Source organism: Rhodofomes roseus (assembly GCF_022264815.1).
Source record: "Rhodofomes roseus strain CIRM-BRFM 1785 chromosome Unknown C8Q71scaffold_12, whole genome shotgun sequence".
Lineage (NCBI taxonomy): Eukaryota > Fungi > Basidiomycota > Agaricomycetes > Polyporales > Fomitopsidaceae > Rhodofomes > Rhodofomes roseus.
This window is the reverse complement of record NW_025952968.1, coordinates 992,295-1,018,855: the sequence shown is the minus strand read 5'-3', so window position 1 is coordinate 1,018,855 and position 26,561 is coordinate 992,295. Positions and strand designations below refer to the sequence as shown.

The 26,561-nt window shown below is 55.4% G+C and overlaps 13 protein-coding genes across 13 annotated transcripts; 9 read left to right on the top strand and 4 right to left on the bottom strand.

The window, feature by feature from the left end:
• Positions 1-132: 132 nt before the first annotated feature.
• On the top strand, positions 133-935 carry C8Q71DRAFT_858751 (uncharacterized protein; the record flags this gene model as incomplete). Its single annotated transcript, XM_047927554.1, has 2 exons — positions 133-775; positions 832-935. 2 exons carry the CDS (start codon positions 133-135, stop codon positions 933-935), a joined length of 747 nt encoding a protein of 248 aa, XP_047778296.1.
• A 6-nt stretch (positions 936-941) lies between these two features.
• Positions 942-2,406, top strand: C8Q71DRAFT_102972 (uncharacterized protein). Its single transcript, XM_047916269.1, has one exon. It carries the CDS (start codon positions 1,292-1,294, stop codon positions 1,991-1,993), a length of 702 nt encoding a protein of 233 aa, XP_047778295.1. The 5' UTR covers positions 942-1,291; the 3' UTR covers positions 1,994-2,406.
• A 216-nt stretch (positions 2,407-2,622) lies between these two features.
• C8Q71DRAFT_709483 (ribonuclease T2) lies at positions 2,623-3,834 on the top strand (the record flags this gene model as incomplete). Its single annotated transcript, XM_047920686.1, has 6 exons — positions 2,623-2,921; positions 2,974-3,125; positions 3,181-3,236; positions 3,293-3,435; positions 3,488-3,644; positions 3,700-3,834. 6 exons carry the CDS (start codon positions 2,623-2,625, stop codon positions 3,832-3,834), a joined length of 942 nt encoding a protein of 313 aa, XP_047778294.1.
• A 175-nt stretch (positions 3,835-4,009) lies between these two features.
• On the top strand, positions 4,010-5,100 carry C8Q71DRAFT_763951 (uncharacterized protein). Its single transcript, XM_047924041.1, has one exon. It carries the CDS (start codon positions 4,149-4,151, stop codon positions 5,016-5,018), a length of 870 nt encoding a protein of 289 aa, XP_047778293.1. The 5' UTR covers positions 4,010-4,148; the 3' UTR covers positions 5,019-5,100.
• Positions 5,101-5,169: 69 nt separating this feature from the next.
• Positions 5,170-7,202, top strand: C8Q71DRAFT_102862 (DHS-like NAD/FAD-binding domain-containing protein). The gene is made up of 4 exons (XM_047916268.1): positions 5,170-5,437; positions 5,499-5,973; positions 6,029-6,550; positions 6,604-7,202. The coding sequence occupies exons 1-4, from the start codon at positions 5,294-5,296 to the stop codon at positions 7,002-7,004; spliced, it is 1,542 nt and encodes a 513-aa protein (XP_047778292.1). The 5' UTR covers positions 5,170-5,293; the 3' UTR covers positions 7,005-7,202.
• C8Q71DRAFT_102859 (RNA polymerase, subunit omega/K/RPB6) lies at positions 7,104-8,092 on the bottom strand. Its single transcript, XM_047916267.1, has 3 exons — positions 7,746-8,092; positions 7,413-7,678; positions 7,104-7,362 (listed from the first exon to the last, which is right to left on the bottom strand). Exons 1-3 carry the CDS (start codon positions 7,869-7,871, stop codon positions 7,203-7,205), a joined length of 552 nt encoding a protein of 183 aa, XP_047778291.1. The 5' UTR covers positions 7,872-8,092; the 3' UTR covers positions 7,104-7,202.
• Positions 8,093-9,066: 974 nt separating this feature from the next.
• Positions 9,067-13,640, top strand: C8Q71DRAFT_908297 (uncharacterized protein). Its single transcript, XM_047928988.1, has 12 exons — positions 9,067-9,523; positions 9,575-9,710; positions 9,777-9,898; positions 10,033-10,149; positions 10,204-10,336; positions 10,396-10,465; positions 10,516-10,655; positions 10,720-11,755; positions 11,810-11,883; positions 11,936-12,649; positions 12,704-13,290; positions 13,398-13,640. The coding sequence occupies exons 1-12, from the start codon at positions 9,276-9,278 to the stop codon at positions 13,405-13,407; spliced, it is 3,387 nt and encodes a 1,128-aa protein (XP_047778290.1). The 5' UTR covers positions 9,067-9,275; the 3' UTR covers positions 13,408-13,640.
• Positions 13,641-15,222: 1,582 nt separating this feature from the next.
• C8Q71DRAFT_858745 (uncharacterized protein) lies at positions 15,223-16,627 on the bottom strand (the record flags this gene model as incomplete). The annotated part of the gene is made up of 4 exons (XM_047927553.1): positions 15,223-15,303; positions 15,361-15,444; positions 15,499-16,320; positions 16,373-16,627. The coding sequence occupies 4 exons, from the start codon at positions 16,625-16,627 to the stop codon at positions 15,223-15,225; spliced, it is 1,242 nt and encodes a 413-aa protein (XP_047778289.1).
• Positions 16,628-17,916: 1,289 nt separating this feature from the next.
• Positions 17,917-19,294, bottom strand: C8Q71DRAFT_102763 (P-loop containing nucleoside triphosphate hydrolase protein). Its single transcript, XM_047916266.1, has 3 exons — positions 18,707-19,294; positions 18,154-18,654; positions 17,917-18,102 (listed from the first exon to the last, which is right to left on the bottom strand). Exons 1-2 carry the CDS (start codon positions 19,128-19,130, stop codon positions 18,179-18,181), a joined length of 900 nt encoding a protein of 299 aa, XP_047778288.1. The 5' UTR covers positions 19,131-19,294; the 3' UTR covers positions 17,917-18,102; positions 18,154-18,178.
• Positions 19,295-19,344: 50 nt separating this feature from the next.
• C8Q71DRAFT_870293 (P-loop containing nucleoside triphosphate hydrolase protein) lies at positions 19,345-20,805 on the bottom strand (the record flags this gene model as incomplete). Its single annotated transcript, XM_047928326.1, has 7 exons — positions 19,345-19,490; positions 19,541-19,626; positions 19,677-19,710; positions 19,768-20,256; positions 20,309-20,410; positions 20,460-20,566; positions 20,620-20,805. The coding sequence occupies 7 exons, from the start codon at positions 20,803-20,805 to the stop codon at positions 19,460-19,462; spliced, it is 1,035 nt and encodes a 344-aa protein (XP_047778287.1). The 3' UTR covers positions 19,345-19,459.
• A 136-nt stretch (positions 20,806-20,941) lies between these two features.
• Positions 20,942-22,554, top strand: C8Q71DRAFT_709699 (seryl-tRNA synthetase; the record flags this gene model as incomplete). The annotated part of the gene is made up of 2 exons (XM_047920700.1): positions 20,942-22,104; positions 22,161-22,554. 2 exons carry the CDS (start codon positions 20,942-20,944, stop codon positions 22,552-22,554), a joined length of 1,557 nt encoding a protein of 518 aa, XP_047778286.1.
• Positions 22,555-23,210: 656 nt separating this feature from the next.
• C8Q71DRAFT_763929 (HSP20-like chaperone) lies at positions 23,211-23,980 on the top strand. The gene is made up of 3 exons (XM_047924040.1): positions 23,211-23,402; positions 23,462-23,681; positions 23,736-23,980. The coding sequence occupies exons 1-3, from the start codon at positions 23,263-23,265 to the stop codon at positions 23,832-23,834; spliced, it is 459 nt and encodes a 152-aa protein (XP_047778285.1). The 5' UTR covers positions 23,211-23,262; the 3' UTR covers positions 23,835-23,980.
• A 335-nt stretch (positions 23,981-24,315) lies between these two features.
• C8Q71DRAFT_858740 (uncharacterized protein) lies at positions 24,316-26,331 on the top strand (the record flags this gene model as incomplete). Its single annotated transcript, XM_047927552.1, has 11 exons — positions 24,316-24,375; positions 24,428-24,492; positions 24,545-24,586; positions 24,641-24,716; positions 24,769-24,811; positions 24,866-25,326; positions 25,377-25,448; positions 25,498-25,599; positions 25,656-25,736; positions 25,788-26,023; positions 26,079-26,331. The coding sequence occupies 11 exons, from the start codon at positions 24,316-24,318 to the stop codon at positions 26,329-26,331; spliced, it is 1,491 nt and encodes a 496-aa protein (XP_047778284.1).
• Positions 26,332-26,561: the final 230 nt, after the last annotated feature.

Sequence of the window (26,561 nt, the reverse complement as noted above, 5' to 3'; positions counted from 1 at the left end):
CATGGCCGGTGAGGGCAGTCCTGTACGGACATATGACTACAACCTCAATAGCTAGTCAGCTATTCAGGGCTGCATTCCTGGGCGATACAAATAGCCTAGCGAAGCGCTTTCACCGCGTCACCATTCGTTGGCATGGCCCCCGGCACATTCCTCCTCGTCTTCTCTGAGCCCGGTCCAGACGTCGCTCAAGACGAGTACCATGATTGGTACGAACACGAGCACATTCCCCTCCGAGTGAACACTCCGACATTCTTGAACTGGACACGGTGGAAAGCTGTCGATGGGGAGAAGCCAAACTATGGTGCTTCATATGACCTGGAGTCGTACGAGGCGACACAGAAGGCTCCGTACACAACTCTTGCGGAGACGAGGAGTGAACGGGAGAAAGACATCCTGCGCAGGATCCAAGTCCTTGACAAGAGGCACTACGAGCTCGTGGAGGGTTCCTCTCACCCGCCCTCTGCGCTGTACGAAGCGACGAAGCGTGCGCCATACGTAGTATTCGTATCTCTCGGATTCAAGCAGGAGTACGAAAAGGAGTTTAACAAGTGGTACGATGAAGAGCACATACCGATGCTGGCAAAGGCGCCGGGGTGGATCAGGACCCGTAGGTTCGTGTTGAAGGACTGGATACGGACGGGCGTAGAGGGACAGAAGGGACAGAAAGAGCCGCCGAAGTATCTCGCCGTGCACGAGTGGCAGTCGATGGATGGCTTTCAGAGCGCGGAGTATAAGGCAGCCATGTCGACACCATGGAGGGAGAGAGTCATGCAAGGTGTAGTGTCGAAGGAAAGGAGAGTAATGGGTCTTCTGAGGGTGTGTGCATAGTAGGGAACAGCTACCGTCAGACCCGTAATTCTTGGTCTGCCCCCTTACTTGAGCATTGCCAGATGGTCAACATGCACAACATGCCGGTGTGGCTGTTCACGCCGTAGGCACTGGTAAGTAAGCGGACCCAATAATCATGCGCCATGGAGAATGAGTCAACTCGATACAATAACACAAAGACTACAGTCGCACGCGTTGTATCATGTACGAGTTATACATTATGAGCACAGATCCTTCGACATCATACGAAACATCTTGCAGGAGCTATGTTTGTGAACGGCGGGGACGGTTCTCCGTGAGATAAGCATCGACCGCCTTGTGATAAAAGAACTCCAAGACATATGACCAGGATGTAGTCAGCGAGGAATGGCGCAACTTCTGTCGGCCCGCTGCAAGAGTCCTCATATATGCCCCGGGGACGGGAGGTGTAAGGCAATCCCCACCTGCACCTCCACTGCACAGTATGGCACCGACAGCATTTCTGCTCGTCTTCTCCGAGCCCGGACCGGGCGTGCCCGAGGAGGAGTACAACGACTGGTACGACAACGAACACATCCCTCTCCGCGTCAACACACCGGCGTTCCTGAACTGGACGCGCTGGAAGGCTGTCGACGGAGAGAAACCAACGTACGGAGCGTCTTATGACCTCGAGTCGTATGAAGCGACAAAGAAGGCGCCGTACACGACGCTCGCCGAGACGAGGAGTGAGAGGGAGAAGGACATACTGAAGAAGATCCAGCTTCTTGACAGACGCCATTACGAGCTCATCGAAACCCCGTCTTATCCCCCGTCGGCACTCTACGACGAGGCGAACCCCGCCTCATACGTTGTCTTCGTCTCATTGGAGGTGAAGCCGGAGCTAGAGGAGGAGTTCAACAAGTGGTACCACGACGAGCACATACCATTGCTCGCCAAGGTCCCTGGGTGGGTCAGGAGCAGGCGGTTCGTCTTGAAGGACTGCGGACAGATGGGGGTAGAGGGGCAGAAGGAACAGAAGCAACCGCCCAAGTACTTGGCGGTGCACGAATGGGCCTCGATGGACGGCTTTGAGACCCCCGAATACAAGACAGCGTTATCGACGCCGTGGACGGAGAAGATCTTTGCGGGCGTAGTAGCAAAGGAGAGGAGGGTGATGCAGTTCTCGAAGAAGTGGGCGAGATTATGATAGGATGCAGACGGCCGGGCTTGGGCCGTGCGAGTATGTAACGACGTGCGGGGGCCGGTGGTCTGTCCAGTGTACAAGAATTCCGAAGCTTGAGTCCGACTACGATACTCATAGTCGACGTCCCCGATAATCAGGATGCCCAGCCTCAGGCGCAAAGCGGTGCAAGACATTAATTGCAAGGACGCACGAGGTACATGTGAGTGGAACATCGTCAATGGCAAGCACGACGGGCGCGGAGTAGTACGGTATGGTCCTCGTACGGACCAACACTTGCAACTTCCAGCCTGCCAGGCTGAGCCTGAGCGCACCTCGCGAACCTCTCTTAGTACCTGACAATTCCTCACACGATGCACTCGTCGCCAGGCTCCAGCGCCCGACAGGGATGGTGGGATACGTTGACTGCTCCTTCCGTTCAACGTGATTATATCTGCGCATGGGCTGTCGCAAATGTCAGGCACGGCGTACGGCATATCACATCGACCCGCGAACTGATACACCTTTTCCTGATGTCTGCATGTGGGCCGCGCGCCGTCACCGAAGATAGCGAGCCCATGGTCGTATAAATATGACACAGGTAAATGGGCGCAATTAGTGTGCAGTCGACCGCCCTGCTATCCTGCCCCGTCAAAATGGCCGCTGTCATTGGTGTTCTCGCGTCCGTGGCCTTTGCAGTTCAGGCGAAGGCGTTTGACTGGAACTTGGTCGTTCCCCACACATACCCGAACATCTCTGCATGCGCGAGCCAACCCTTGTCCTACTCCTGTGAGAACACCACGGTCATTGCGGACACCTGCTGCTCGCCGACTCCCGGAGGCTTGGTCCTGCAGACGCAGTTCTGGGACACTTACACGGGTTTAGAGAGCGAAGGCCAGCTCCTCCCTCAAGACAGCTGGACTATACACGGGCTCTGGCCAGACAATTGCGACGGGTACGTAGTCTCTTTTTGCAGCACAGTAGTCATACTGAAAGATCGAAATCAGGTCATACGAACAGTACTGCGATTTTTCCAGACAGTATGATCCGGACCCAAGTCCGTCTGTATTGCCGGATGGTACTCCTGTGCCAGCATACCGTGGCGTGTCCGTGCAGAGTTTCATCGTTGAGTTCGCGAGATTTGATCTCCTCGACTACAGTACGCTGTCATGATTCGACTAAAACGTGCCTCATTGGTTGACTCTTGACGCCAGTGAACAAGTATTGGATCAACCAGGGTGCTCCCAACCGTGATTTCTGGGCACACGAGGTACGTACAGGATGCAATTGACCAATATCGTGACTAATTCCAAGAGGACTCCTCAGTTTTCCAAACACGCAACGTGCACGTCGACCTTTGACGTAGCTTGCTATGGACCCGACTATCAGGAGCATCAAGATGTCGTAGACTTCTACCTCGCTGTCGTCCGTGCTTTCCAGAAGTTCCCGACTTACCAGATGCTCGCAGCGTGCGTGAATGAATATGCTTTTTGTAATCTCAGACTGGACGCGACGTGACAGATCTGGCATCGTCCCGTCGAACACCACGACCTACTCACTGGCCCAGCTGCAAGCTGTGTTGAAAGCTCAGACTGGTGCAGTGCCATACCTCGGCTGCGGCGGTATCAACGGCACAATCCTTGAAGAGGTCTGGTATTTCAACCACGTCCTTGGAGTCGTGAGTCTCGACGAACCGACTGCCCAGCTCGTAAACTTGACAGATCTTCGTGTAGGAACAATTTGGACAGTTCAAGAGCGTTGATAGCACGACGACGTCCACATGCAACACTACTCAGGGTATCTGGTACTACGAGCGCACGTCAACCTCTGAGCGCGACGTGAGGACCATTCCCGAGGGCTTCTATTGATCGTTCTCCTGGCCTGTATGGTATGGGACAACAATGGAACCCATACCGCCAGATCAGTAGCATAGCGTAGCCAATGGTTGCTTGCTGTTCGCCTTCCGGTTCAAAAATCAGGAACTGTAATTAGGACCACATAAACATGTCAATCATTGTGGCTGAAGATCATCCCGATCGACCACCGAACATCGATTGTCATTGAGTCGGATTGACTTTGTCCGACATCTGCGTCAATCTGCACTGACTGGGTTTGCATCGGCACTAACGGCGGCTGTCGTGTCGCGGTGCAAGACTTCCTCTACAGACTCTCATCTCTGGGGATGCCTTCGGAATACCACCTCCAATCCTTCTGGGAGCAGCGGTTCACTACCGAACCACACTTCGAATGGCTAGGAGACGGGCAGGAGACGCTCCTGCCACGACTACGCACCTTCCTGTGCGCAGAAGCTGCCTCCAGAGCGCATCGAACGGCGAACACACCGCCGCGTCTGTTGCACATTGGCGCGGGAAGCTCCACGCTCTCCCAGCGGATCCTCGAAGCGTACGAGGAATCCTACGGGCAAGCATCCTGGGATGAGAGCACCATCGTAAACCTAGACTTTTCGGAGGTTGCTGTGCAGAACGGACAGCAGGCCGAGATCGCCAGGACTCAGGAAGGCGCGGGGCGGAGCATGCGATGGGTACAAGCCGACGTCCTGCAGTGGGGTGACCTAGCACCGCTAGTCGATTGGAGGCATGGACTGGGGGATGTGAATGGAGGGCCATTCGCGCTCGTCGTGGACAAGAGTACTTCCGACGCAATTGCTTGCGGAGAGGACATTGTGCTCACCGCATCGCCTTCCCGCTGTCATCCTGCCATCCAGCGACACATCCCGACAAGCGACATACCAGGAGGAAGAGTTGATCCAGTCGCTCTGCTCGCCCTCAACCTCGCTCCCCTCGTGCGTCCCGGCGGTCTCTGGATCATCCTCTCTTTCTCGTCAAGTCGCGTCTCCTTTCTAGGCCGTAGGGACACGAAGAATACTCGGTCATCAATGACCCTTGACCCGGCGTTGTACTGGAGTCTGGAAGAGCATGACACCGTAGATGCCCCGACCGGGCTGAGCAAAGAGGGAGTGCATGCGCCACCGGTGCAACACCATGTGTACATCCTGCGGAGAAGTAGCAAGCTACTGGACATCCGTTGGTAGTAGAGGAAATAGTGTATTTCGCCACGTCTATCATGGAAGGACATCGTGAACAATATGTAAGCAGCAAAGTAGAAAATGGTACGCTCTCGATTGGGCGCTGCACGCGGTCATGCCGCGAGTACCGCAACGCGCCATGATCACGTGAGAACGCGACGCGACGCGGTGAAGATCAACATCGCTCGCTTGGCCCACGGCTGCCACAGCGCTTCGATGACCGCGTCTCTCCTCCCTTCCCCCTCTCCTCAAGCACGACGTCGGGTGTAGCATCTGTTGCGATGCCTGTCACGCTCGACCTCAATGAACGCGCCTCTGATGCCTCTACGCGTCGTGCTCTCTCCAACCTGTCACTCTCCGTCGCGAAATGCAAGAAGATCCTGGTCGTGACCGGCGCTGGGATCTCTTGTTCATGTGGTATTCCGGTACGACTCTAGCTGGGTGACTCTGTAAACGCGTAATTCACGCTCAGACGCGTATTTCCAGGACTTCCGGTCGTCTGACGGGCTATATGCACTCGTCAAACAACAATATCCTGACGCGATACTCAAGGGACGCGACCTCTTCGACGCGTCACTCTTTCGCGACCCAACCTCCACATCCGTCTTTTACACGTTTATCTCGCAACTCAAGCGTTCCATCGACAGCGCGTCGCCTTCGCCTACTCATCGATTTCTCAAAACCCTCGACACCAAGCGCAAGCTTCTACGCTCGTACACACAGAACATTGATGCGCTCGAGGAGAAGGCTGGCCTTCTGGGGAGCTCGAGCGACGAGGTGAAGAGCCATGGCAAAGGGAAGGCGAAGATCAGAGTTAAGGAAGTGCGCAACGTTCAATTACATGGCGATATCCATCGCGTCCGCTGTACGTTCTGCTGTGCGGAATTTCCATGCACTGTGCAGTACTTGGACGTGTTCGAAACTGGCGCGGCGCCGGACTGTCCCGAGTGTGTCACACGCTGTGAGTATCAGTGCTACTGCGTATGATCCTCACGACCTTACACGCGGACTACCAGCGAAAGCACGAGTTGCACGCGCAGCCCGTCCACTCAAGGTCGGCACCTTGCGACCAGCCATTGTCCTCTACGACGAACCCCACCCTCTCGGGGACGACATCGGCAGCATGCAGTTAGCAGACATGACGCGGAAGCCCGACATGCTGATCGTCATGGGCACGTCGCTCAAGGTGCACGGCTTCAAGAAGCTCGTCAAGGACTTCGCGAAGATAGTCCACGAGTCTGCGCCGTCCCCCACCGCAGCCTCCACGTCGTCCCCAAAGAACGCTAAAGCCTTCGCCGGGAAAGTTATCTTCGTCAATAAGACGGCACCTGGTAGTGAGTGGGACGGGATCATCGACTACCACGTCGTAGGAGAGACAGACAAGTGGGTTGATAGGGTGCTGGAGGAGTGGAAGAAGATGCGGCCGTCTGACTGGGAGGTGCAGAAGAAGCTCACCACGACGACCGACGTTGAGACTGCTGGCGCATTCAAAGTTACGAAGGAGATAACGAATACTTTCGACGGCATGAAGGCAATAGGTATGTCGCGTGGCTAGCCTCAGGGATGCATATCGCTCACAAGTCTGCCACAGCCGGTGCGAAGAAGAAACCACCAGGGAAACAGAACGTGTCCCCAGTGGATGACCTCTCTTTGCTCCCTCCCCTACCGCCGTCACCACCACCCTCTCCCAGCAAACGTCGCCAGGCTGACTGCCATTATAATGGTCACTGTAGTCCGTCGAAGAAGAGGGTTTCGGGCGTAAAACCTGTCACCTTTGAGGAGAGAGGCATGCTCTTCGGTCATAAGACCAGCGTTGGTCATCGAGACGACGCCGGTGGCTTGGACTTGGGAGAGACGAAGCTGACACGGAAGCCGTCGAGCAAGACGATGAATGCGAAGAAACCCAATATGGTGGTAGAAGTCGTCATTGAGACGCGAAAGAAACCACGAAGGGGCGCCGGACCCGCAACCCACTCGCAGGCCGTCCGATGATATACCACATCTCGTCCACACATCCACATCTCGTATTCTATCTTATACTGTATATTGTGCACGCGGACTATGTACAGTCGTGTATTCGGCAACTGAGATCTGTTTGAGAAAAACTGCGAAACGATATGCATTGAGAGAGCAATAATGAACGTCGAATGAGAATACACCGAAAACACACGAGAAACCGCAGCCGTAACATCAGTCGGTGATCAGTTCGGACACACTCCAGTCCTCGAAGCTGCCGTCAGGCAGGTACCGCCGGATGATCAGCGGTATTTTGCGTTGGGAGAGCTCCTTGATGGCGATCTGGAGAGCGTCCGTTTCGCCGTCCAAAGGAACGAGTACAGGAGCGTTCATACTGCGCAATGTCAGCAATACTGCTCGAGCCCTAACACTATGTTAACTCACCTGATCTGTAGCGCTCTTGTCCCCAGTACTCGTGCACGCTCGTACTTGGTCAGGTACGGCGTTGTCACCCTCACTTTGTTCGGCTGCCGCTCTCCCTGTATCCCTGCACCAGAAGTATGTACATCTTGCTGTTGTGATGCCTCGCCATTCCCCGTCTCTTGGTCTGGTTCCGCGCCATTCGCACCCTCGTACCCATTCACTTGGCCACTGCCTTCCGCGGCTTCGGGCTCGCCACCCTCGTTCGTAGGCAAGTCATAGTTGTCCTCCTGTCGCACATACGACCCAGGTTCAGAGTCTTCTTTTCAGGCACGAGCGCAACTAAAATGCACGCACGAAAGCGTCTTCATTGAACCTGTCGGAACGCACATGCTCGTCGAACCGGTTAGTCACTTTGCAAAGCAACAAGAACTCACCCTGGACCATCGTAATCGTAGTTGTCACCACCTCCGCCACCCTCATAGCCGTCGTCGGACATCTTGATCTGGTTTTATTGAAAGATAGAGTATGAGGAGGGGTCCGGAGGTGGTCAACGCCGGCGAGAACTGCTGAGATTTGATGAGGCCTGCACCTCGCCACAATCTCGCCACCGGAGACGGCCGTCGGGGTTTGAAACTCAATCACTGTCCCGAAATGGTAGTATGTGGTTCGCGTTTGCAAATTCTGGCAACCGCACTCTCTGTCATATTGATCCACGCCGCTGTCTTACCAAGGCCGCAAATGGTTCAATTTATGGTCACTCCTCTTGAATGCCGCGATATACCATGATCACATGCGCTCTCACCGTCTGCATTGCCGGAAGAATCAACTACGTGTGGCCATTCGCGTTCATGGCCGCATGAGATCACTCCGAGTCTTCGTCCTAGTGCGGCAGTGACGTGGATGGGGCATGCCTCGTCGTATTGAATGTTGCTCCAGCTCGACTCATATGCTTAGGCCGTTCCACAACAGCAGACGTGGGGAAATACACTGTCTTCCTTTCGCGATTATCCGCATCTCGCCTGTGATCAACATCCGGCGTGACTGACCTGCATGACGGTCCACTACAGGGCATAATCTCCGGTGCGTCATGTATCGTTCTTCTGCTGTCATATATTCATTACAGTGCTTAGCTCCTTGAGCTCCACGGGCGTATCAGTAGAGCTCAGCCGCCTCTGCAGTTGAGACGGTGAGACGAGGGAAATGGTACGGTAAGTTTGTTTTGCAGGCGGCTGGTAGCAACGTGCCCGGACACAGAGGATTGATGGAACAGGGAGCTGACAGTTCGTCAATTATAACCGTCCTGGACTTCCTACAGGAATCAATAATTGATGCAAGACGTCATGTCCCCTGGTGACGCTGACCACGTCTGGAATGTGATCTAGAAATGGCTGTGGTTCAGGCAGCTCTTCCGAACCACACGATACGTCGTTCTGAGCACGCCGATCTCGTGGGCCACTGTGAATGCCGACGCCAGTAGTCCGGTAATCATCGCCGCTTCATCATCCGCCGCGACGCGTGGGTAAGGGATGTCTCTTTGTTCATGTGGATGTAACTTCATTAATATTTTTCTTTGCATGCGAGTACCGCTGATGCCGTAGAGTACGAGAAGGCAGCCCTCCACTCGCGGACACAAACGCAAGGAAAGAACCGGTGGAGTGACGCGTACGGTGGACCTGTCATCCGCTGACTTGAACTCTACCGTAGTCGGCGCCCACACGGCATGTTTGACGTGTCTGCCCGTCCCCACCTTCTGGCCGTTGTATTTTGGCCGCCCTTTCTGCACTTCACGAGTCACCTCGCCTCTGCTTCTTAATCCCCCGCCAGCCTCGTTTACGACGGGGAACGTCTTGAATCCTCCCCCGACGAAGTCCCTCGTCCTGCCTCATGCATTCCAAGCCTCCGCTCAGAGAGCGCGCATGGGGTACGCGCTACGATAGCCTGGGCCCTTCGCCACCCACATCGCCGCAAAAACGAGCATTCCCAACGCCCGTATCAACGCCTGTCAGTCGTCCCGCCTCAGCAGAAATCACCTCCGCAAGTACCCCAGATCAAGAGCCGGCCACTCCACAGACTCGCTTCGTACATCCTCAGCCCGAGAAAATACCACATGATGCAAATGTATTCGTCGGCAGGTAGCAACACATTATCCGTCGAGGTGGTCGTCCCTACTAATCCATTTGCAGTTTGCCATCCACAGTCGACATCCCAGAATTGACGCGGTTACTCCGTGAACATCTCTCCCAGCACACTGAGGTGAAAAGCGTCAAAGTCGTACGCGACCCTCACAAAAATGGAACATGTGCATTCGTACAATGTCAGGTGAGCTGTGCACAGAGGGCGTGTTGACTGTATGCGCTTCATTGACGCCTATATGCATTTGTACAGGATGCAGCCGCAGCGGCTCGGCTTATGGAGACTCTTCGGACGCTCCCGCCTCGCCCGTTCCTCGGTAGGATATTGCGATACGAACCTGCGCGGGCTACGAGGGCGCTGCTCATCTCTTATCGGTAAGTCCTCCCTATGGCGCACGAGTATCCAGTTGGAGTATCCAATTGTATGCCTCTCCGATCGATCTACTGACAATCGACCGCGCGCGGACATGCGCACCGTTCATTACGCTCATTACCCGTTCTTCTTTCAGGCTGCCCACCAAGCGCATTGACGTTCCCAGCCATGATCTATCAAAGCAACTGGTTGAGGACGGTACGGACGACGCTTTGCCTAAGGCTATGAGGATATACCAGGCGAGCAGCTCGAAGTACGTCCTGCAAGATGTCCTCCCTTCAACATACCGAATAAAAGCCTCTTTCAGGTTCCTCGAGATCGTCTACGACGATGAGGCGCGTCATTACAAAGCTACTATGCCACACAAGGCCGACAATACCGAGACGTCGCCTTTCAGTGGCGGCGGTGTGTTAATTAGTCCCTTGCAGTTCGACCTTGAGGTTGTAATGCCATCTTATTTCGTGTGATGCCCTCGTTGACGTAGATTGACCTCCGTTAGAACATTCGTCAGCTCGTGGTCTCATTCGGCGCTATTGAACGTTTTGCGACGCATGTCCCCTTGGCGTCTGGTGAGTAATTGGATCGTCATGTTCATCCGGTGATTCACGATGTCACATAGGGCATAATCAAGGTGCTGGTCTTGTAGGGACACAGCCATCGTTCCCTCGCCCGCACAATGGGCCACGTTCCGCAAGCATGGACCAGAATGTGTGGGAAGTCAAATGGGAACATCGAGACGACTGTGTCAATGCACTCATGGTAAGCCAGATCTGGTGCATGTCACGTTCGTATCTGATGGCTTGATTCGCCCTTCATGTCCTAGACATTGCGTCGCGTCGCGTTCCTGAACATCAGCTGGGCGCATCATGCTGATCCACCTTTCGTGAGGAATACGTATCCAAGGAGTCCTAGTCCCTCACTCAACCCTCATACTCGTCTCTCCTACGTCTCTCGTGTACAATCACAGCTACAATCCTTTGAAGGCCCGACACCGACCCCGCATCGAGAGCTATCCGCGGAGAGCTCCTATTGTCAGGCCGATGCGTCGAGACAGGCGCGCACAAGGACCTACACCATCTCTTCTGCGGACGGTACCCTGCCGCCAACTCGTCCGTGGTCTGCTGCACGAACCCCTTCCCACCGTCCAGACCCAGACGCATTTGTGCAGATGTCTGGTTCATACAACAATCACGACGATCTTGCGTACCCGGAGAACCTGAAATGGAGTGATTCCGATTTCCCTCCGCTCGACATCCGGGAGACAGGCGGTCGTGTCAGAAGGCGTGCCGAGAGCTCACGTTCTTCATGGACCGCTACTCGGCTGCCTCCCAGGGGACACGGTTCATCAAGCAGTCCTGCAATAACAGCGTCGCCTGCATCCTCTCTTGCCGTCAATCCTTCGTCCACGCCAGCCAGATCGCGCGCACACTCAGGCGTTCCGATTGATGCTTCTCCGCTTTCATGTTCAGACTCTGCTGCTATGAAAGAGCCGGGTCTAAAGTGCGCAGCCGATGTGGGCGCCATCACATCTCCGGATCGTTACCCCACCACTCGCACCCCGAGGTCAGGTCGAGTCCCAATCCTGTCGAGCGTACATGACGGCGAAGCTGCTTCAATGCATTCCACTGGTAACGGCGAAGACCGACAGCATAACTTTGAACGTATGAGTACGCCAGGGAGACCGTCACTCGCCAGCCACAACCACGACTGGTCCGCTGATGACAAACCTCACGTCGACCCGACCACGATATTTGTCGGAGGACTAGACGTATACAATGACGACGCATGGGACGAAACACACCTGAGAGCCATATTCGCGACATATGGACGGATCGAGAACATACATATTGTCCGTCCACGTAAGTCTTTGCCGCGTTCCCAACTTGTCGTACGATCTCATCCATTGTGCGTAGCCAGTAAGAAGTCTGCGTTCGCATTCATCAAGTTTACTGAGACAGGGGCCGCCGCGACGGCGGTACAGGAGGAGGTCAGCGTCCCCTAGGCGAGCTACGTCATTGATCTAACAACCCTTCGTGCAGCATAATCGCGTCCACTATGGCCGGCAGATACGCGTCCAATTGCGTGACCATAATCCTCGTCAGCGTACTAGTCCATGGCGGCAACCGCTCAGCAGAGGTAGTTCAACACCGGGCTTGAACCCGTCGCCGCTTCGCGCAAGTGGATGGCAAGAAATGCCTCCGGTTCGTGATGGTACCAGTGCGCGAAGTCCAGCCTCAAAGTCATCTGCTGGATTCGTATTTCAGCAGCCCTCCGGGCCCAGTCTCACGACGCATGCCGTTCTCGCGTCTCCGGCTAGGCAATCGACCGGCTCGGAACAGTTTCCCCAGATGGGTTCTCGGGCCGACGAACGATCTTCAGAATCATTTGCGTCTTCGCTCTCCTCAACGACGACTAGGGTTACATTGTCTACACCTGCGCCTGCTTATGATCAACAATGGCGACAGACGGCCGCTACGCCCTCCACTTCCGTGAGCTCTGTAGGCCCATCTGCCTCCATAGCCGGCGCGGTACAGCCATTCGCTCTGCCGAGCGTTGGCTACTTTGCGCCTCCCTGGGTTCATGCATATCCTCCGCCTTATCCGTACCCAGTCCCATTCATGCCCATCCCAGCGTACACAGCAGCTATGCCAGTGGCTCCTTCGCATTCTCAGCAGCCTCAACACGGGGTTTCAGACGTTTCAAGTTCAACGGTATCCCAACATGTATGGTCCACAGCGAACGATGCGCAGAGGGTACGTGATCACTGCCCTCGATTGGGGCCACGATCCGACTGACATCGTTCTTAGCCAATGATTCCTTACATGTCGTACCCAACCGTTCCGCAGCACAACGAACACGCATCAACGCATTCGACTCAGCCCCATCCATCACATGCAAACCAGCAGCCTCCGCTACGACCGACAGGTTTCATACAGGGACAACATGGCATGCTCATACCCGTCTATCAGCCCGAAGCCCTTCACCAGTATATGTCGAGCACGGAACAGAACCAACCACCTGGCCATGGTACTACGCACCCGCCGCACGCATCAACGTGGCCCCAGCACACGCAATATCCCTTCGTCCCTTATTCCAACTCCATGCAGCATACGGAGCCATCGCATACCCAGAACTCGCAGCCCTACTTGCAAAAAGCCTGGACACCAAGTCCCGCCTCGCACGATATGTCCACGCAGGGCGCATCGTCGTACCACCGCGGACCGTTGTTCTTGCCGCCTGCTGCGTCTCTCAGTAGTATGCCATCGTTCGACGGCGGTTATCCCGTCCCTTTCCCTGCTATGCGGCACATGCATCGTAACGCTGGTGTTCCGTCTCCTAGACGTCATCATCGACGGGACCATGCATATGGCAGCCCGTTTCCCCATCAGCGTACCTAGGAATCTAAGATGGTCGATGAGTGGTCGGTCGTATGTATAATGGTGTTTCGTACGGTATGCATCAAGGCCAGGCCGGGTGCCTGTTCGGACTCAGTACACTTGCCTTTCGGTAGGCTGTACATCTAGTATGGCGCCTCGCAGTTGTACTGTAGCATTCGAGAATGAAGCATAGTGATGGGCAGCTAATAGGCAAGCACCACTAAATCACGCTCAGCGAGGGTGATCAAGAATATTGGATGGTTAGCAGGGAAATATATCCAGAGTGATCCAAGGAGGAGGAGTCACTCCATTTTTTGGTCACTCAATGGTAAGTGACGAGATGATCGATGTCCAGCCGACTTCACTCACCGACTAGATGTCGAGCAGGGCGGACCAGCGATCTTGAAGTTGCAATGGCTGCTGAAGCTGAAGACCGGATTCGTTGGAGCGATCCCGTTATGATTATGTCTGTGAATGCGAGTAATAGGTACCAGGTACTGGTCGCTCATGGCGATTAGTGGTAGCACTTAGCCTCCCCCGCTAGTATCGGCGCAGTTCCGCGGCATGCAGCTTGCATATCTTCTCGATGAGGACGCGAGGAACGCACCGGCAGTCCGGCGAGTATCACCTGGATACATGCTCGCGAGATGAGCCCATGTTCTGGCGTATCTGGCTCAGTCAATCCAGGGACATACTGTTATACAAGAGCTACGTCGCTCGAATGGCAAGCAAGCTCAGCGGAACCATTACACTGAACCTCAATCTCAGATCGAAGAGCAAAACCAAGGCTCACCGTGTATCCCATTACGGCACCTGTTTGTCAAGCCGGTCATGAACTTGTCGTCGTGGGCAATGAGTAGCAATGCACCCTTGCTGCGCCCTTTACAGCAGGACACCACGAGCACAATTACCGGGGGACTCGGCCAGAAGAAACGCGACGAAAGCGCGTTCACGGAGAACGACGGCGCAGTCCCCGTCTTCTCGCAGTGGCACCCGTTCGACCGCAGGTAGCGTTCGGTTATGAAAATCACTTCCGCAACACGAGTCCGGATGACCGCCTCTTCTTCAGCGAGACGAAGTTCAGGTACAGCACGTATTCTCTGGACGATAGCCGAAGCAAGGCGGACATGCCTCACGGCGACCGAGGGACGGCGACCCAGCACGAGGACTCGCAAAGGGGCATCTGGCATGTGCACCACATCGATGTTGTACACCACGTCTCTATTTTGCCGTTCTGGGTGGGCACTCCGAGGCAGAAAACGTTCTGGAGGGACCTAGATAGCTGGTGTGTGCGATCGATGCCAAGCGTAGTGTACCGCATACGCAATCTATCACAGACGATGCATATGCAAAATCTGTGGATATGGCATGTCAGAGTGTCAAGACTCCGCGGAATGTGTCCTACTCACTTGCTGTGCTCTTGACCGAGACCACCGATGCGTAAGTCCCCTTGATGATACCAACTTGGGCTTTGCAACGATCACGCAGAAGGAACATGGATGTAGAACCAGATACCCAGACGAAGTGGATTGAAGGGAAGGACGTCTATGGCGCAACATTCGGAGTATGCTCGTACGGATACATGTATGCACAACACGAGCCGCGCGCGGCCGTGTCTACGAGAACGAGGGTGAGTAGGATCGGGGTCGATGGGTATGCACAAGTGTCCGAGCTGATGACCAAGATGAGCAATGTACAGTGAACGCGGCGGCGCAGCGCCAGGGTATGGGACAGATATGTAACATATCGATGTACAGATGTACAGTGCGGTGGGCAGATGTGGCATGTCGGGGTCATGAGGCATGAGATGCGTCGATTAGGGACGTAACTGGGACTAGCAAATGGACAGTAGTGTTCGACAGCAAGGAACTAAGCGGTACACTATGTGCTATGCATCAGATGTCGTTTCTGCAGGGTCGAACGAGAGCGGCGTACCATTCACAAATGACTCAGGGCTTCTTGCCCGTGAAGTAGGATAAGCAGACACTGCCTACACCCTTGATGTAGACCCGGGCTTGCAATCGACAGACCTGGCATTCGAACAACTCGTGAGTGGCATGCATGGGTGAAGCACAATGGCGACGTACAGTTTCAGCTACCTCGGCTTTCCGGAAGTCGACGTGCAGATTTCCATTGGGCTCGCGCGAGATGGCATTAACCTCGCCAAATGACTGATGCAAACTGTCAATATGCGATGCGCGTCACCCTGAAATGTTTGGACTGACCTCGCACCACTTCTTGACAGCTTCATATCGCTTTTCATCCCCACGGGGGATACCACTGACAATCAGTTTCCGTTTGCGTTTGTGCCTCGGGCTCGCAATCGCAGTGGACACGCTGCCAAAACTGGGCGTGTTCGCAGATGGTATCCTGAGGGAGAGGGGTATCCGGATGCTGTTGGTCTTATCGCGATCGCGAGCGATGACCTTCATAGAGTCTGGCGGGTCGTTCATATGGGATGCGTCGGTAGGCAGTGACCAGAGAGAAGGAGAGGAGCCAGTAAGAACAGAGGGAGACTGTGCGTGGACAGAACCAAAGGGCAACTTCCGCTGCGTGCTCGGCGTCTCAAGGGACGTCGTGCCAGCATTCGACGTGGCAGACGAGCGTGTCACGGTCGATGACAGACTGGGGCGAGACGGGGGTTCGTCGCCCGGTCCTTCCATGACTGGGGCGACGGGTTCCATTACGGAGGGTCGCTTGAACTTCCATGTGGGCGGTGATTTAAGCCAGGAAGACGCATGTTCAGAAGAACGTGTATCCGTGCGTTCGGACCGCGAGGGCGCGTGCGATGTCGACAAGCCCGAGGTGTATGTATGTGCAGCGCTAGACTCGCCTTTCGTACGTGCAGACGCTAAGGAAGGCGCCGATCCCTGACCTGCCGAGATTTCGGAGGAGATGGAGGGGCGCCTGCCGCCGAAAGAAAGGTGGAAGTTGCGTAGGGGGGACGGTGACGGGAACCTGCGCTGACCCGAGCGCAGGGGGGACGTCTTGCGAGGAGTAGACGGCGGCGACGGACGCGGTGTCTCGTTCGGGGAGCGCGCAGACGCCTGCAAGACGGTCAGTGGGTCCGCCGTCGGGATCACGTGATAGGGTACACACCGCGGACGCGTTGCGCGACAAGCGGGAGGCGTCGTTCACGACAAGGTAGCTGTCGGTTGTCTGGCGACCGTCCAACTCCTGCTTCACCATCGAGACCGCGCTGGGATGCGGGTACGCATAGTAAGGGTGGGACTTCGCCCCGGTGGGCGTGAGGTCGCCGTCAGGAATGGTGTGCACAATACGATGCTGCTCGCTCAACCAAGCTTCGATGCGGCTAGATTGGCGGCGGATGTGGGCGACAGCGGGGCGGCTCATGTTGGTTGGAGAATCATAGCCCGTACCCGTGGCCTGGACACTTATGCTGGAAGACGGGGACAAGGGCGGTTCATCGTGAGCTGATGTGGTTTGAACGCTGTTAGCTCTGAGGATGTGGACGTGGAGACCGCAGAGGACGCACCGAAAGAATACATATACGGGGGACTCATCGTATCCTGGTGCTTACAAGGTTGGGGGAAGGGGTCTGATATGTATGGTTGGCCGGTACCAGGGCGCGCGGAGAGGGCGTGGATCATCGATAGGTCGTGCCAGTCGTAAAGAAATGGTCGAGTGTTCGACGTTCACCGTTAAGCAGTCATGAGGAGGCAGAACGTTGCACGAAGCGGGGGTGGAACGGTCTACGGAGGGCGGGGATCAAGCGAGCACTGCGGCTGCAGGTCGCGATAAATGCCGAATATACTTAGTCGAACACGCCCTCGACCACGCCGCACGACACGCCCGGTCTCGTGTGTCACCCTGACGTTTCGGGCCAAAACGTGGTCGCCACCCGCCCAGGGGCAGTGCTCCCATCGATATCTTCCGCGCTTGTGGCCCCCGCGAGGCCTCTGTGCCCACCATCCCCACATCCCACCAACCTCCTCGTGGACGACGAGTGGTATCGAACCTACCCACCAACGTGCCCACCATTATCCGCGCCGAGTGAGGAGCGTGAGGGTCAGCCCGTGCACGGCAGCCTCGGCAACGTTGCGGCGGATCGTCCGAGGGCCTCGTTGCAAGAAGCTCGATCACACTTCTCAACATTGTCTTCCATGCAGCCACCAACATCCGGGCTATACGTGTGTATCCCTCGCTGGCATTCAGACAATTTCCACGGAGCCCTGGCTACGTCCGCCATGATAATATTATACACTGCCAGTGGCCTCTGGCAACCCTGACCAGCGCCGAGCCTCCTGCGCGTTTCCACTTCCATCTGCCACATGAAATATGTCTGAGCTTCAGTATCACTGTCAAGGAGACCGCTTCTGGGGCGTAATCCAATCATACCACTGATCCCCTGTCGACAACTCGTCGACGACAGCGCAGCAACCCTGAGACTGCCGCTGCGCACATCGAGCATATCGTGTCCAACAACCCCGTAACGGTGGTAGTGACGGGGCCCGGGGTCGAGACAGCCTCCGACAGAGCGGAGGATGTTCGCGAGAAAATCAGTGGTTGTTGAGATGTCTCCTTGTCCGACGACCCAGTAATTGGTCGGTTGCTAATGCGAGCGAGCGACGTGTGCGCTAGTGCAGCGACTTGACCATAGCGAGAAGACACTGGTGTCGACACGCGTCGTTCATCCCACTGCTTCCGACGGGAATCCTCAGTACCCACACGTAACACTTACCGTCACAGATGACGTCGGAAGCCGAGTAGTGGAATGGATTCGCGATGTTCACAGCAGTGAACAAAGTGTTCGTCCGGATGAAATACAGTGCAGGATGGTTAAGGCTACATTCAGTCTGTCTGATTAGCTATGCGTGAAGTCAGTGGAACGAAACGATGCGAATCAAAAGCGGACACACCTAGTGCCATCGATGATATCAAGTGTCACTCCCGGCTTTCCGCCGCCGACAACCCATTCATGATCCTCTCTACAATGGCCCTGAATAAGGGAGCGGTGGACGTCTTTTCATACAGTTCGAGCAGGCGGAAAGAATGTGGGCTTCCACCCTCGGCAAGCACGGCATTGGACGCCTGATCGTCAGGCTCTGCGGCGTCCAGTAGCGACACGAGCTCAGTGTCGACGGGGAGGCTTCCCAGGAATTGCAGCCCTTCGCGCCGCGCCATCTCCTCGCCGCCTTCGGTGGAGAAGACGTTGGTGATCTCGCCACAGCACGGACAGACGTACCCGCTCATGTTCTCGACGAGCCCCAAGACAGGGATGGACGTTGCGCGTGTGAAGGAGAGGCACTTCATCGCGTCCAGAAGCGCGACCGCCTGCGGGGTCGTCACGATGACTGCTGAGATACGCGAGCGGACAGGAGCCATATGTTCGACTAGCGAAAGGTGCTCGTCAGACGTGCCTGCAAGGGCGATCAGGCTTGTGGCAGACCGGGGTAGATGGTGCCGACATACCAGGGGGCGTATCGATCACCAGATAGTCGAGCTCTCCCCACCGCACGTCGCTGAGAAACTGGCGGATCATTGCATTCTTCTTCGGCCCTCGCCACACCACCGAGTCCTCTTTCCGCTTCAGCAGGAACCCCACACTCATGCACGACAACCGCGCCTCACTCCCATCCGCGTAGACAGGCACCCACCCATCGCTGCTTTGGTGCACCGGGTGGCTATCCAAGCCGAGCATCCGCGGTATCGACGGCCCCGTGAGGTCGACATCCAGTATCCCAACGCGAGCCGTAGGCGAAGTGGCACGAAGGCAGAGCGCAAGCTGAGTCGAGACGGAGGACTTGCCGACTCCGCCCTTGCCAGAACAGACGATGATGATGTGCTTGACGAGCTGCAGCCGTCGTCCGACGGGGGTATCCTCCGGCGAGGCCATGGTGGACGTCGTTGAGTGAAAGCTAGGACATCTGAGCGTGAGTCAGACTCCGGGGCGAGGTCGAGGTGCAGCGATTTTGTCGCGATCGAGCTGCTGACTGACCGTCGATCGGGGGCGCTTAGTACACCACACCCCGAGAATGGAAAGCGAGTAAGAACGATCCAATGCGGAGGCAAAACTACTCGCTCGTGCCTGAGGTGTACTGTAAGGCCGGGTACGTGTATGGCACACATATGCGAGATGCGGAGAACGTGTTGCGATGCACAAGTGGTGATGTAGGTGGAATATAAGGATGCACAGAAATACATGTACAGGCCGTCGTCCCTGCCCTATATTTTGAACAGCTCAGGCTTCAGATTCCTGGATGTGTGTAAGCATTGGAATCCGACATGAGATGGCCAAGAACTCACATTTTGCACAAGCGTGCCATAAGGCCACCTAGTTGGATGAGCGTGCCGACACCCTCCAATATCCGCATATGTGTGAAGCCAATTTCCTGACGGTGGGCTATGAGCTCAGGGAACGGAGAAATACCGCCCTACATACCTTGATGTATTCAAGTTTCGTGTACTCTGGTATTCTTAAGATAGGTATGGATCAGCATCCCACTATGCACGAAACCATGTCTCATGCTCACTCGTCGAACGTCTTCACCACTCTGAAGATCGTGACGACAATGTCGACAGCGCTGTAGCCCTGGTCCCACAGCTCGGTCAGCTTCTGCATTGCACCGTCGATATCGCTCTTGAGGCACGCGCGAATGATACTTTGCACGATGATTGGATGCGGTTGGTCGCACACTTTGAAGACATTGTCACCAGAGATGAAGCCGAACCCAGAGTGCGTGGATTGGAGGTTATTGATCGCTTGTCGCATGTCGCCTTCCGAGGTGAAGATGAGCGCGGTGAGACCATCGTCGTTGTACTTGACCTTCTCCATGTCGCAAATTTCCAGCAGACGCTTCAGAATCTCCGTATCCTTCAACTTTGCGTAGCGCAGAATAGCACATCGACTTTGTATAGGTTCGATGATTTTGTTCGACATGTTGCATGCCAGAGCGAATCGCGTTGTGTTCGCGTAGATCTCCATCGTTCGTCGCAGTGCTTGTTGAGCACCTGGTGTCATGCTGCATGTTCATGTCAGTTCAGATGCTACATTGAGACTGTAACACCGCTCACCTGTCCGCCTCATCCAGGATAACGATCTTGTGTCTCCCCGACGGGAGCGTAACCTTCTTCTGAGCGAAGGCTTTGATTTTATTACGGACGACATCGATACCTCTGGTAACAACAATGAGACTTCGCACTTGGATCAGAGATATAAGCTCACCTTTCATCAGATGCGTTGAGCTCCAAGACGCCTTCCTTATATGCATCCCCGAGAAGTTGGTGAGCTAGACAATGAATGCTTGTCGTCTTCCCTATACCAGGCATCCCCTGTTCACAGTACTCAGCTTTTCAGTTGAGTGCAGTTGATATACCGTACGCACCGAGATAATGATATGTGGCATGTTCCCGTCCTTCGCTATGACCTTGAGACGCTCGATGGTCTCGCCATTCCCGACGATGTCATCCAAAAGCTTTGGTCGATACTTTTCCACCCAGGGAAGTTCATAGGGAGTGTCTACTGCGGTGCCGTTGGCGGGTGCCTTTCCCTTTGCTGCTGAAGAAGCCATGGCGGAAGGCGCGTAGGAAGGGGCGGGGATGGAGAAGTGGATGAAGACGCGTCGTGGGATGGAACGCGTGACAAACGCGCTGGTGGCTGAAATGGCCACGGTGCGGGCGTTCCCGATCGTCGGCATAATTCGCGCCATGCCACGACCGCCACCTTCACGGTGGCTACGACCCCGCAGCCTCATTCGCACTTGTGAGTATGCCTGCATTCTTCTTTGCATCTGGTCATCATGTCTGCCTCCAGGCTCTCGGGCTCGAAAGCTCTCGTCGCAGGCGGAGCCGAGCTCAAGTGAACTTCCAAAGCCACGACTCGACTACCGGAATCTTGCTGAAAATGTCGAGTTCAAGTCTCACAATGCATTCAATCGCAAGGCACTACTACCCGTCGGGGCCTTGAGGAACGTAGCTCGCCTATATGAAGAACAGACGCAGCTCTCGCGAGACATCTCCGCTAAGCGGCATTCCCAATCCACCATCGGTGACCGCATTCGAGCGAGCGCGTCCCAGCCCGAGAGTAAACAGGCCTTGCTGGATGTGGCGAGGAACCTAAAGGCAGAGATTGCGGACCTGGAAAGTAGGCTCAAGGACGTACAAAGTCGACTTCTGCCGCTTGCCTTGGCCATCCCGAATGACACCCACCCAGACGTCCCCATTGGGCCAGAGTCTGACGCAAAAGTTATAGCCCAACATGGAACCACACCCCTGCCCGCGTCGCCCTCAAGGGATCATGTCTCAGTTGGTCGTGCGCTCAACCTACTGGACCTAGAAGCGGCGGCGACAGTGACGGGGAATTCGTGGTACTATCTCCTGAACGAGGGCGCCCTCCTCGAGCTTGCGCTCGTCAACTACGCACTTAGCCTAGCCATCAAGCACGGCTTCACCCCAGTGACGACACCCGATGTCGTTCGCCCTGACATCGCTGCCCGCTGCGGCTTCCAGCCTCGCGACCAAAACATATCGCAGACGTACCACATCGCTCCGACGGTAGCTGCCACCGATGGATCTGCAAAACCACATCCAGAGTTGGTCCTTGTAGGCACGGCGGAGATACCCCTCGCAGGTCTGTTCGCGAACAAGATATTCACCTCAGACGATCTGCCACGGAAGGTGGTCGGTCTGGGACACGCGTTTCGGGCGGAAGCCGGTGCAAGAGGTGCGGACGCGAGGGGCCTATACAGGGTCCATCAATTCACGAAACTCGAGCTGTTTGCGGTTTGCACTCAGGAGTCGAGCGAGGAGATGATGGAGGAGATGAGGCGATTGCAAGTGGAGATTGTTGAGGGTTTGGGCCTCTCCTTCCGGTGAGTCTGGTTCGTACCACTGCTGCGGCTGACCGCTAAGCTGTTCATTACTGCAGAGTCCTCGACATGCCCACAGAAGAACTGGGTGCTAGCGCGTATCGGAAGTACGACATGGAAGCGTGGATGCCAGGTCGCGGTAGCTGGGGAGAGATCTCGTCCACGTCGAACTGCACCGACTATCAAGCTCGCCGTCTACACATCCGTTATCGTGCATCAAAACCGCCCCCTTCCACTGAAGCGTCTGATAACGCAACAGAACGACCAGTGTCCAACGTGTTCGCGCACACACTCAATGGCACGGCGGCGGCTGTCCCACGTCTGATCATCGCTCTGTTGGAGAACGGTGCCCGGTTCGACGAGCAGGGAAACGTGGTGGGAGTCGACCTCCCGGTCGCTTTGCGGCCGTTCTGGCTAGGCAAGAATGACGGGAGCATGTTGCGATGGGTATGAAGGACAGCCACCGGCTGGCTATCCTACTAAAGTATAATGATGCGATATACATTACTCATCCTTGCTGCGCTGCATTTGCATCTAGGTACAAACGGTTCTCGAGCGCAACGAATTACCTTCAGTCTTCACTCATACGGCAATCACACCGTGTTTGTGGCCTTCTTGGGAAGTTACGGAAGGCTATATTGGAGGCTTCGTATGCCCATCGCACACGAAGTCCAGACCCCATGAGGCATATGCACGCGCCATTCTATGGGTCAAGGCCAGGCGACCCCGAGCGATCTGTTTCCACGCCTAGTTACATGCCGACAGAAACCTCAGGCTAAGAGGCGGTCATGGGCAAGGTGAGATCTTGTCTAGAAGCTAGGAGAGGGACGGATGATACACCCAATGACTGTTCAATGTCATCATCCCCGTGGCCTGGTCTGCGTTCTCCGCCACTCAAAGCCTCTTCGGAGGAGTCTCGTCTTGCGTACCGTACCAACTATGAGGCGGCACGACGGTGTTCGACGTCATTCGAGCTAGTTCTTGCACCGACCAAACGGTGCCCGGTTGGTCGGCCGTTGGCTCTGGACGGTTGTGATCGCTACTGGGTCGTCCACGAGCTCTGGTGCAAGGACGTATATAAGCCGGGTCGACGGGCTCATGGAGCCAACACAGGCCTCGCACAAAAGTATTCATCGCTACGTTCAATTGAGCTATAACACAATGTCTCTTACTCGTCTCTTTAACGACCCCTTCTTCTCGCTCTCGGACTTCGACCGTCTGTTCGACGACGCATTCACGCGTCGCGCCAGTGGCGACAACCAAGTCAGCCAGCAGCGTGCGTCGCAGACCCTCGTCCCTAGGTTCGTCTGCCTCACTGCTGAACTCGCCTTTTTGCGCATGCTGACATGATCACCCTCAGGATGGACGTGCACGAGGACGAGAAGTCCGCCCAGATCACCGCGTCCTTCGAGCTTCCCGGCCTGAAGAAGGAGGACGTCAACATCGACGTGCACAACAACGTGCTCACCGTCTCGGGCGAGTCGAAGTTGTCCAGCGAGCGCGATGAGAACGGCTATGCCGTCCGCGAGCGGCGCTACGGGAGATTCAGCCGTGCTATCCCCCTGCCCCAGGGAATCAAGGTGAGTGCTGCGTTTCTGGTCGAGTACCTCGTAGCTGATCACGGATGGTTGTAGCACGAGGATGTGAAGGCGACATTGGAGAATGGTGTCTTGACGGTCACCTTCCCGAGGAGCACGCCTGAACAGGCTCCGAAGAAGATCACCATTTCTTGAAGTGTGTCGGGAGAAGCGGCGAACGAGTGACCCTCCTGCGTGATGACATGGCAATATGTAATTATAATATCATTAGCTATGCGCAATATACCGCAGAGTAACTCTCGAGGATGTCGACTGCGATCTACATTCGCGAAGCAACGTGTAGTAGCTGATAGCTTCCAAAGAGGTAGGCAAAGTGGCCAGTGCACTGAAACACAAGGCTGCGCCTCAGACCGTTCATGTTTGAGCTTGTCAAATGGCGCAAGTATGACCGGCAATGGAGAGACAGATATTGCCGTTCGACTAGCGGCTAGCGAGATGGGTGCATGTGGCCTGCACTGCAGCAGAGCATCATCATCGACAGGGGCGCATGATTGGGCGGAGGAATCTGGTTATCATGGCCGCACGCAGTAATTAGCTCCTGCGTAGCTCCGTTCGGTGCCTTGGTTAGCTTCCCGCAGCCTGTTCTCGCCCTCCATCTCTCTCCCTCTTCGTCATCATGTCCGCCATTGCGCTTGCCAAGCAAGCGTATACCGCTCTCAACAGAGAGAAGCCGCACGTACGTTCTCGCCACCCCTACCGGGTCTCTTCTCCAATGCATCCTTTCCCAGTCTTCTATCACGGATTGGGTGGAGATCCTTACTTCGACCAACTATGACGACGAAGCATACGATGGGTGCGATATGCTCCAGCAGTCTCGCGGAGCTAGTGGATTGACTACCGAGTAGCATACCGGAACTGGTCGATTCGATCAACATCCAGGCTACAGGGTACGCATTCTTTGGTTGTTCCGTTCGTTTGGTGCATTGCTTAGGTACGGATAGACCGACCGAAGCATCTAGAGCAATAAGGAAGAAGCTGAAGCACGGGAACGCACATCAGCAATACCGTGCTCTGGTCGTCAGTCAAGAAGTCCTGTCCTGTGGCGCGTGCACTCATTTCATCTTCATAGATCCTGAAGGCACTCGTTGAGAATGGCGGGGACAAATTCCAGAGTACGTGATACCAACCCTTCCTCGATGTAACGTTGAAACCAACTATCGCACCAGCATCGTTCGCGGACTCCCAGCTCGTAGACGCGCTCAAGATGCTCGCCGCCGAACCTACGACGGACCCCAAAGTTAAGAAGAAACTATCCATGGTCCTGCTATCATGGCATGCACAGTTCAAGGACGACTCGTCGATGCACTATGTCGCGAATCTCTACAAGACATGTGGTGTCAACTTGCCCGGACAGCGAGCGCCGAAGCGTTCCTCTGCGACGTACGGCTCGGACTTCGCAGGCTACGGCCCTGAGTATGAGGCTGAGGAGCGGCAGAGAAGATTGGACAGGGAACGGAGGGAACGAGAGATGGAAGAGAAGAGGGAGAGGGAGAGGGATGAGAAACGCAAGAGGGAAGAGGAAAAGCTGAAGGCTAAGCAGGACAAGGCCCTGGAGAAGGCTAAGCGAAAGCAGGAGGAAGAAGCGAGACGACGAGGGGTGAAGAGGAAGCCGTTCAATTTCGAAGAGGTGCGCATAGCAAAAGCCATGCAACTGTGTCAGACTGACAGTATTTGCAGGAGAAGCCGCAGGTCCTGACTGCCATTGCCGGAGCGTCCCAAGCATCGATCAACTTGGTCAATGCTATTACGGTGCGCATAGACATTGGTCGTAGACAGGTCAAATCTGACCCCGGGCTAGCTCGTCAACACGGAGACCGACAGTGTCCAGAGTAACGAGCGAGTACAGGAGTGCCTCGGCAAGGCGAAGATTGCTAGGAAGCAGATTGTGAGATACATCCAGGTGAGAGGTCTCGCTCACTAAACGCATGTTCAGTGATTCTAAAGCGGCAGACGTAGCTCGTGGAGAACGAAGACATGATCGGTACGCTCATCGAGGCAAATGATCGAATTATTGCTGCAATCGAGATGTACGATACTGTACGTCCTCCCCACACTGCCTCATGAACTTCTAAGCTCAAGTATCCGTAGCTCTCGAAACCCGTCGTGACAGAACAAGACGTCCAGAACGTGCAGGAAGGTCTTGCCGCAGTCAAGATCAAGGACTCGGAGCTCGGCAGGCTGCAAGAGAAGCAACGCGCTGCTGTGCAGCGTTCACTCGGGCGGTCAGGCTCGAACATCGCTATCAGGGGCAACCCGGACGTGGGCCAATCCTACGTTCGTGACTTGCAGGATCTGAGTTTCGGGCCTCTGGGCGCCGAACAGGGGTGCGTATTTGCCAACGCCTACAAGTCAGCACTAGCTGACGCAGAGGGATAGCAGCCTCCCACCGCCCATTCGTCCGTCGGCTGCCCGTCGTACGTCTTCCGACGAGAGTGACAACTATGGTCATCGCGGCTCGCTTTCTGATTATAGCGACTACGTGCCTTCTGACGAGGAGACTCCCAACCGCGCTTCTACGTCCTCCCGCGCACGAGGGTACGCGGCCGCATCGACCAACGCCGAGGGATACCACAAGAAGCCCGTGGCTGCACAAGAACAAGAGGATCCTTTCGCTGATCCTTTCGCTGACTAACATCTTGGATGGTTGAGTTCATGAGACGTCGAACAAGAGGAATGGTGCAGTCATGACACGTTGTAGGTTCGGTAGAAGAAGTGATTGTATAAGATCTGCTTGACCTAGTACCTATTTGTATTTGTTCGTCTTCTGTATCGCTCGTTGCAGGAACTGCTGATGTATCGTACAAGCATAGTCGACTTGCTGTTATGTTATTTGCTTACCTTTGTTGCAGTCGTGAAGGCATG

Coding starts and splice junctions, on each gene's coding strand:
- C8Q71DRAFT_102972 (XM_047916269.1), top strand. CDS start 1,292: ATGGCACCGACAGCATTTCTGCTCGTCTTCTCCGAGCCCGGACCGGGC.
- C8Q71DRAFT_763951 (XM_047924041.1), top strand. CDS start 4,149: ATGCCTTCGGAATACCACCTCCAATCCTTCTGGGAGCAGCGGTTCACT.
- C8Q71DRAFT_102862 (XM_047916268.1), top strand. CDS start 5,294: ATGCCTGTCACGCTCGACCTCAATGAACGCGCCTCTGATGCCTCTACG. Junction 5,438..5,498: donor CTTGTTCATGTGGTATTCCG/GTACGACTCTAG, acceptor GCGTATTTCCAG/GACTTCCGGTCGTCTGACGG. Junction 6,551..6,603: donor CGACGGCATGAAGGCAATAG/GTATGTCGCGTG, acceptor AGTCTGCCACAG/CCGGTGCGAAGAAGAAACCA.
- C8Q71DRAFT_102859 (XM_047916267.1), bottom strand. CDS start 7,871: ATGAGGGTGGCGGAGGTGGTGACAACTACGATTACGATGGTCCAGGGT. Junction 7,679..7,745: donor GGTTCAATGAAGACGCTTTC/GTGCGTGCATTT, acceptor TATGTGCGACAG/GAGGACAACTATGACTTGCC. Junction 7,363..7,412: donor ACAAGAGCGCTACAGATCAG/GTGAGTTAACAT, acceptor GACATTGCGCAG/TATGAACGCTCCTGTACTCG.
- C8Q71DRAFT_908297 (XM_047928988.1), top strand. CDS start 9,276: ATGCATTCCAAGCCTCCGCTCAGAGAGCGCGCATGGGGTACGCGCTAC. Junction 11,884..11,935: donor CGACGGCGGTACAGGAGGAG/GTCAGCGTCCCC, acceptor CCCTTCGTGCAG/CATAATCGCGTCCACTATGG. Junction 12,650..12,703: donor CAGCGAACGATGCGCAGAGG/GTACGTGATCAC, acceptor CATCGTTCTTAG/CCAATGATTCCTTACATGTC.
- C8Q71DRAFT_102763 (XM_047916266.1), bottom strand. CDS start 19,130: ATGGCCTCGCCGGAGGATACCCCCGTCGGACGACGGCTGCAGCTCGTC. Junction 18,655..18,706: donor GGTGATCGATACGCCCCCTG/GTATGTCGGCAC, acceptor TCGCCCTTGCAG/GCACGTCTGACGAGCACCTT.
- C8Q71DRAFT_763929 (XM_047924040.1), top strand. CDS start 23,263: ATGTCTCTTACTCGTCTCTTTAACGACCCCTTCTTCTCGCTCTCGGAC. Junction 23,403..23,461: donor TCGCAGACCCTCGTCCCTAG/GTTCGTCTGCCT, acceptor GATCACCCTCAG/GATGGACGTGCACGAGGACG. Junction 23,682..23,735: donor CCCTGCCCCAGGGAATCAAG/GTGAGTGCTGCG, acceptor GGATGGTTGTAG/CACGAGGATGTGAAGGCGAC.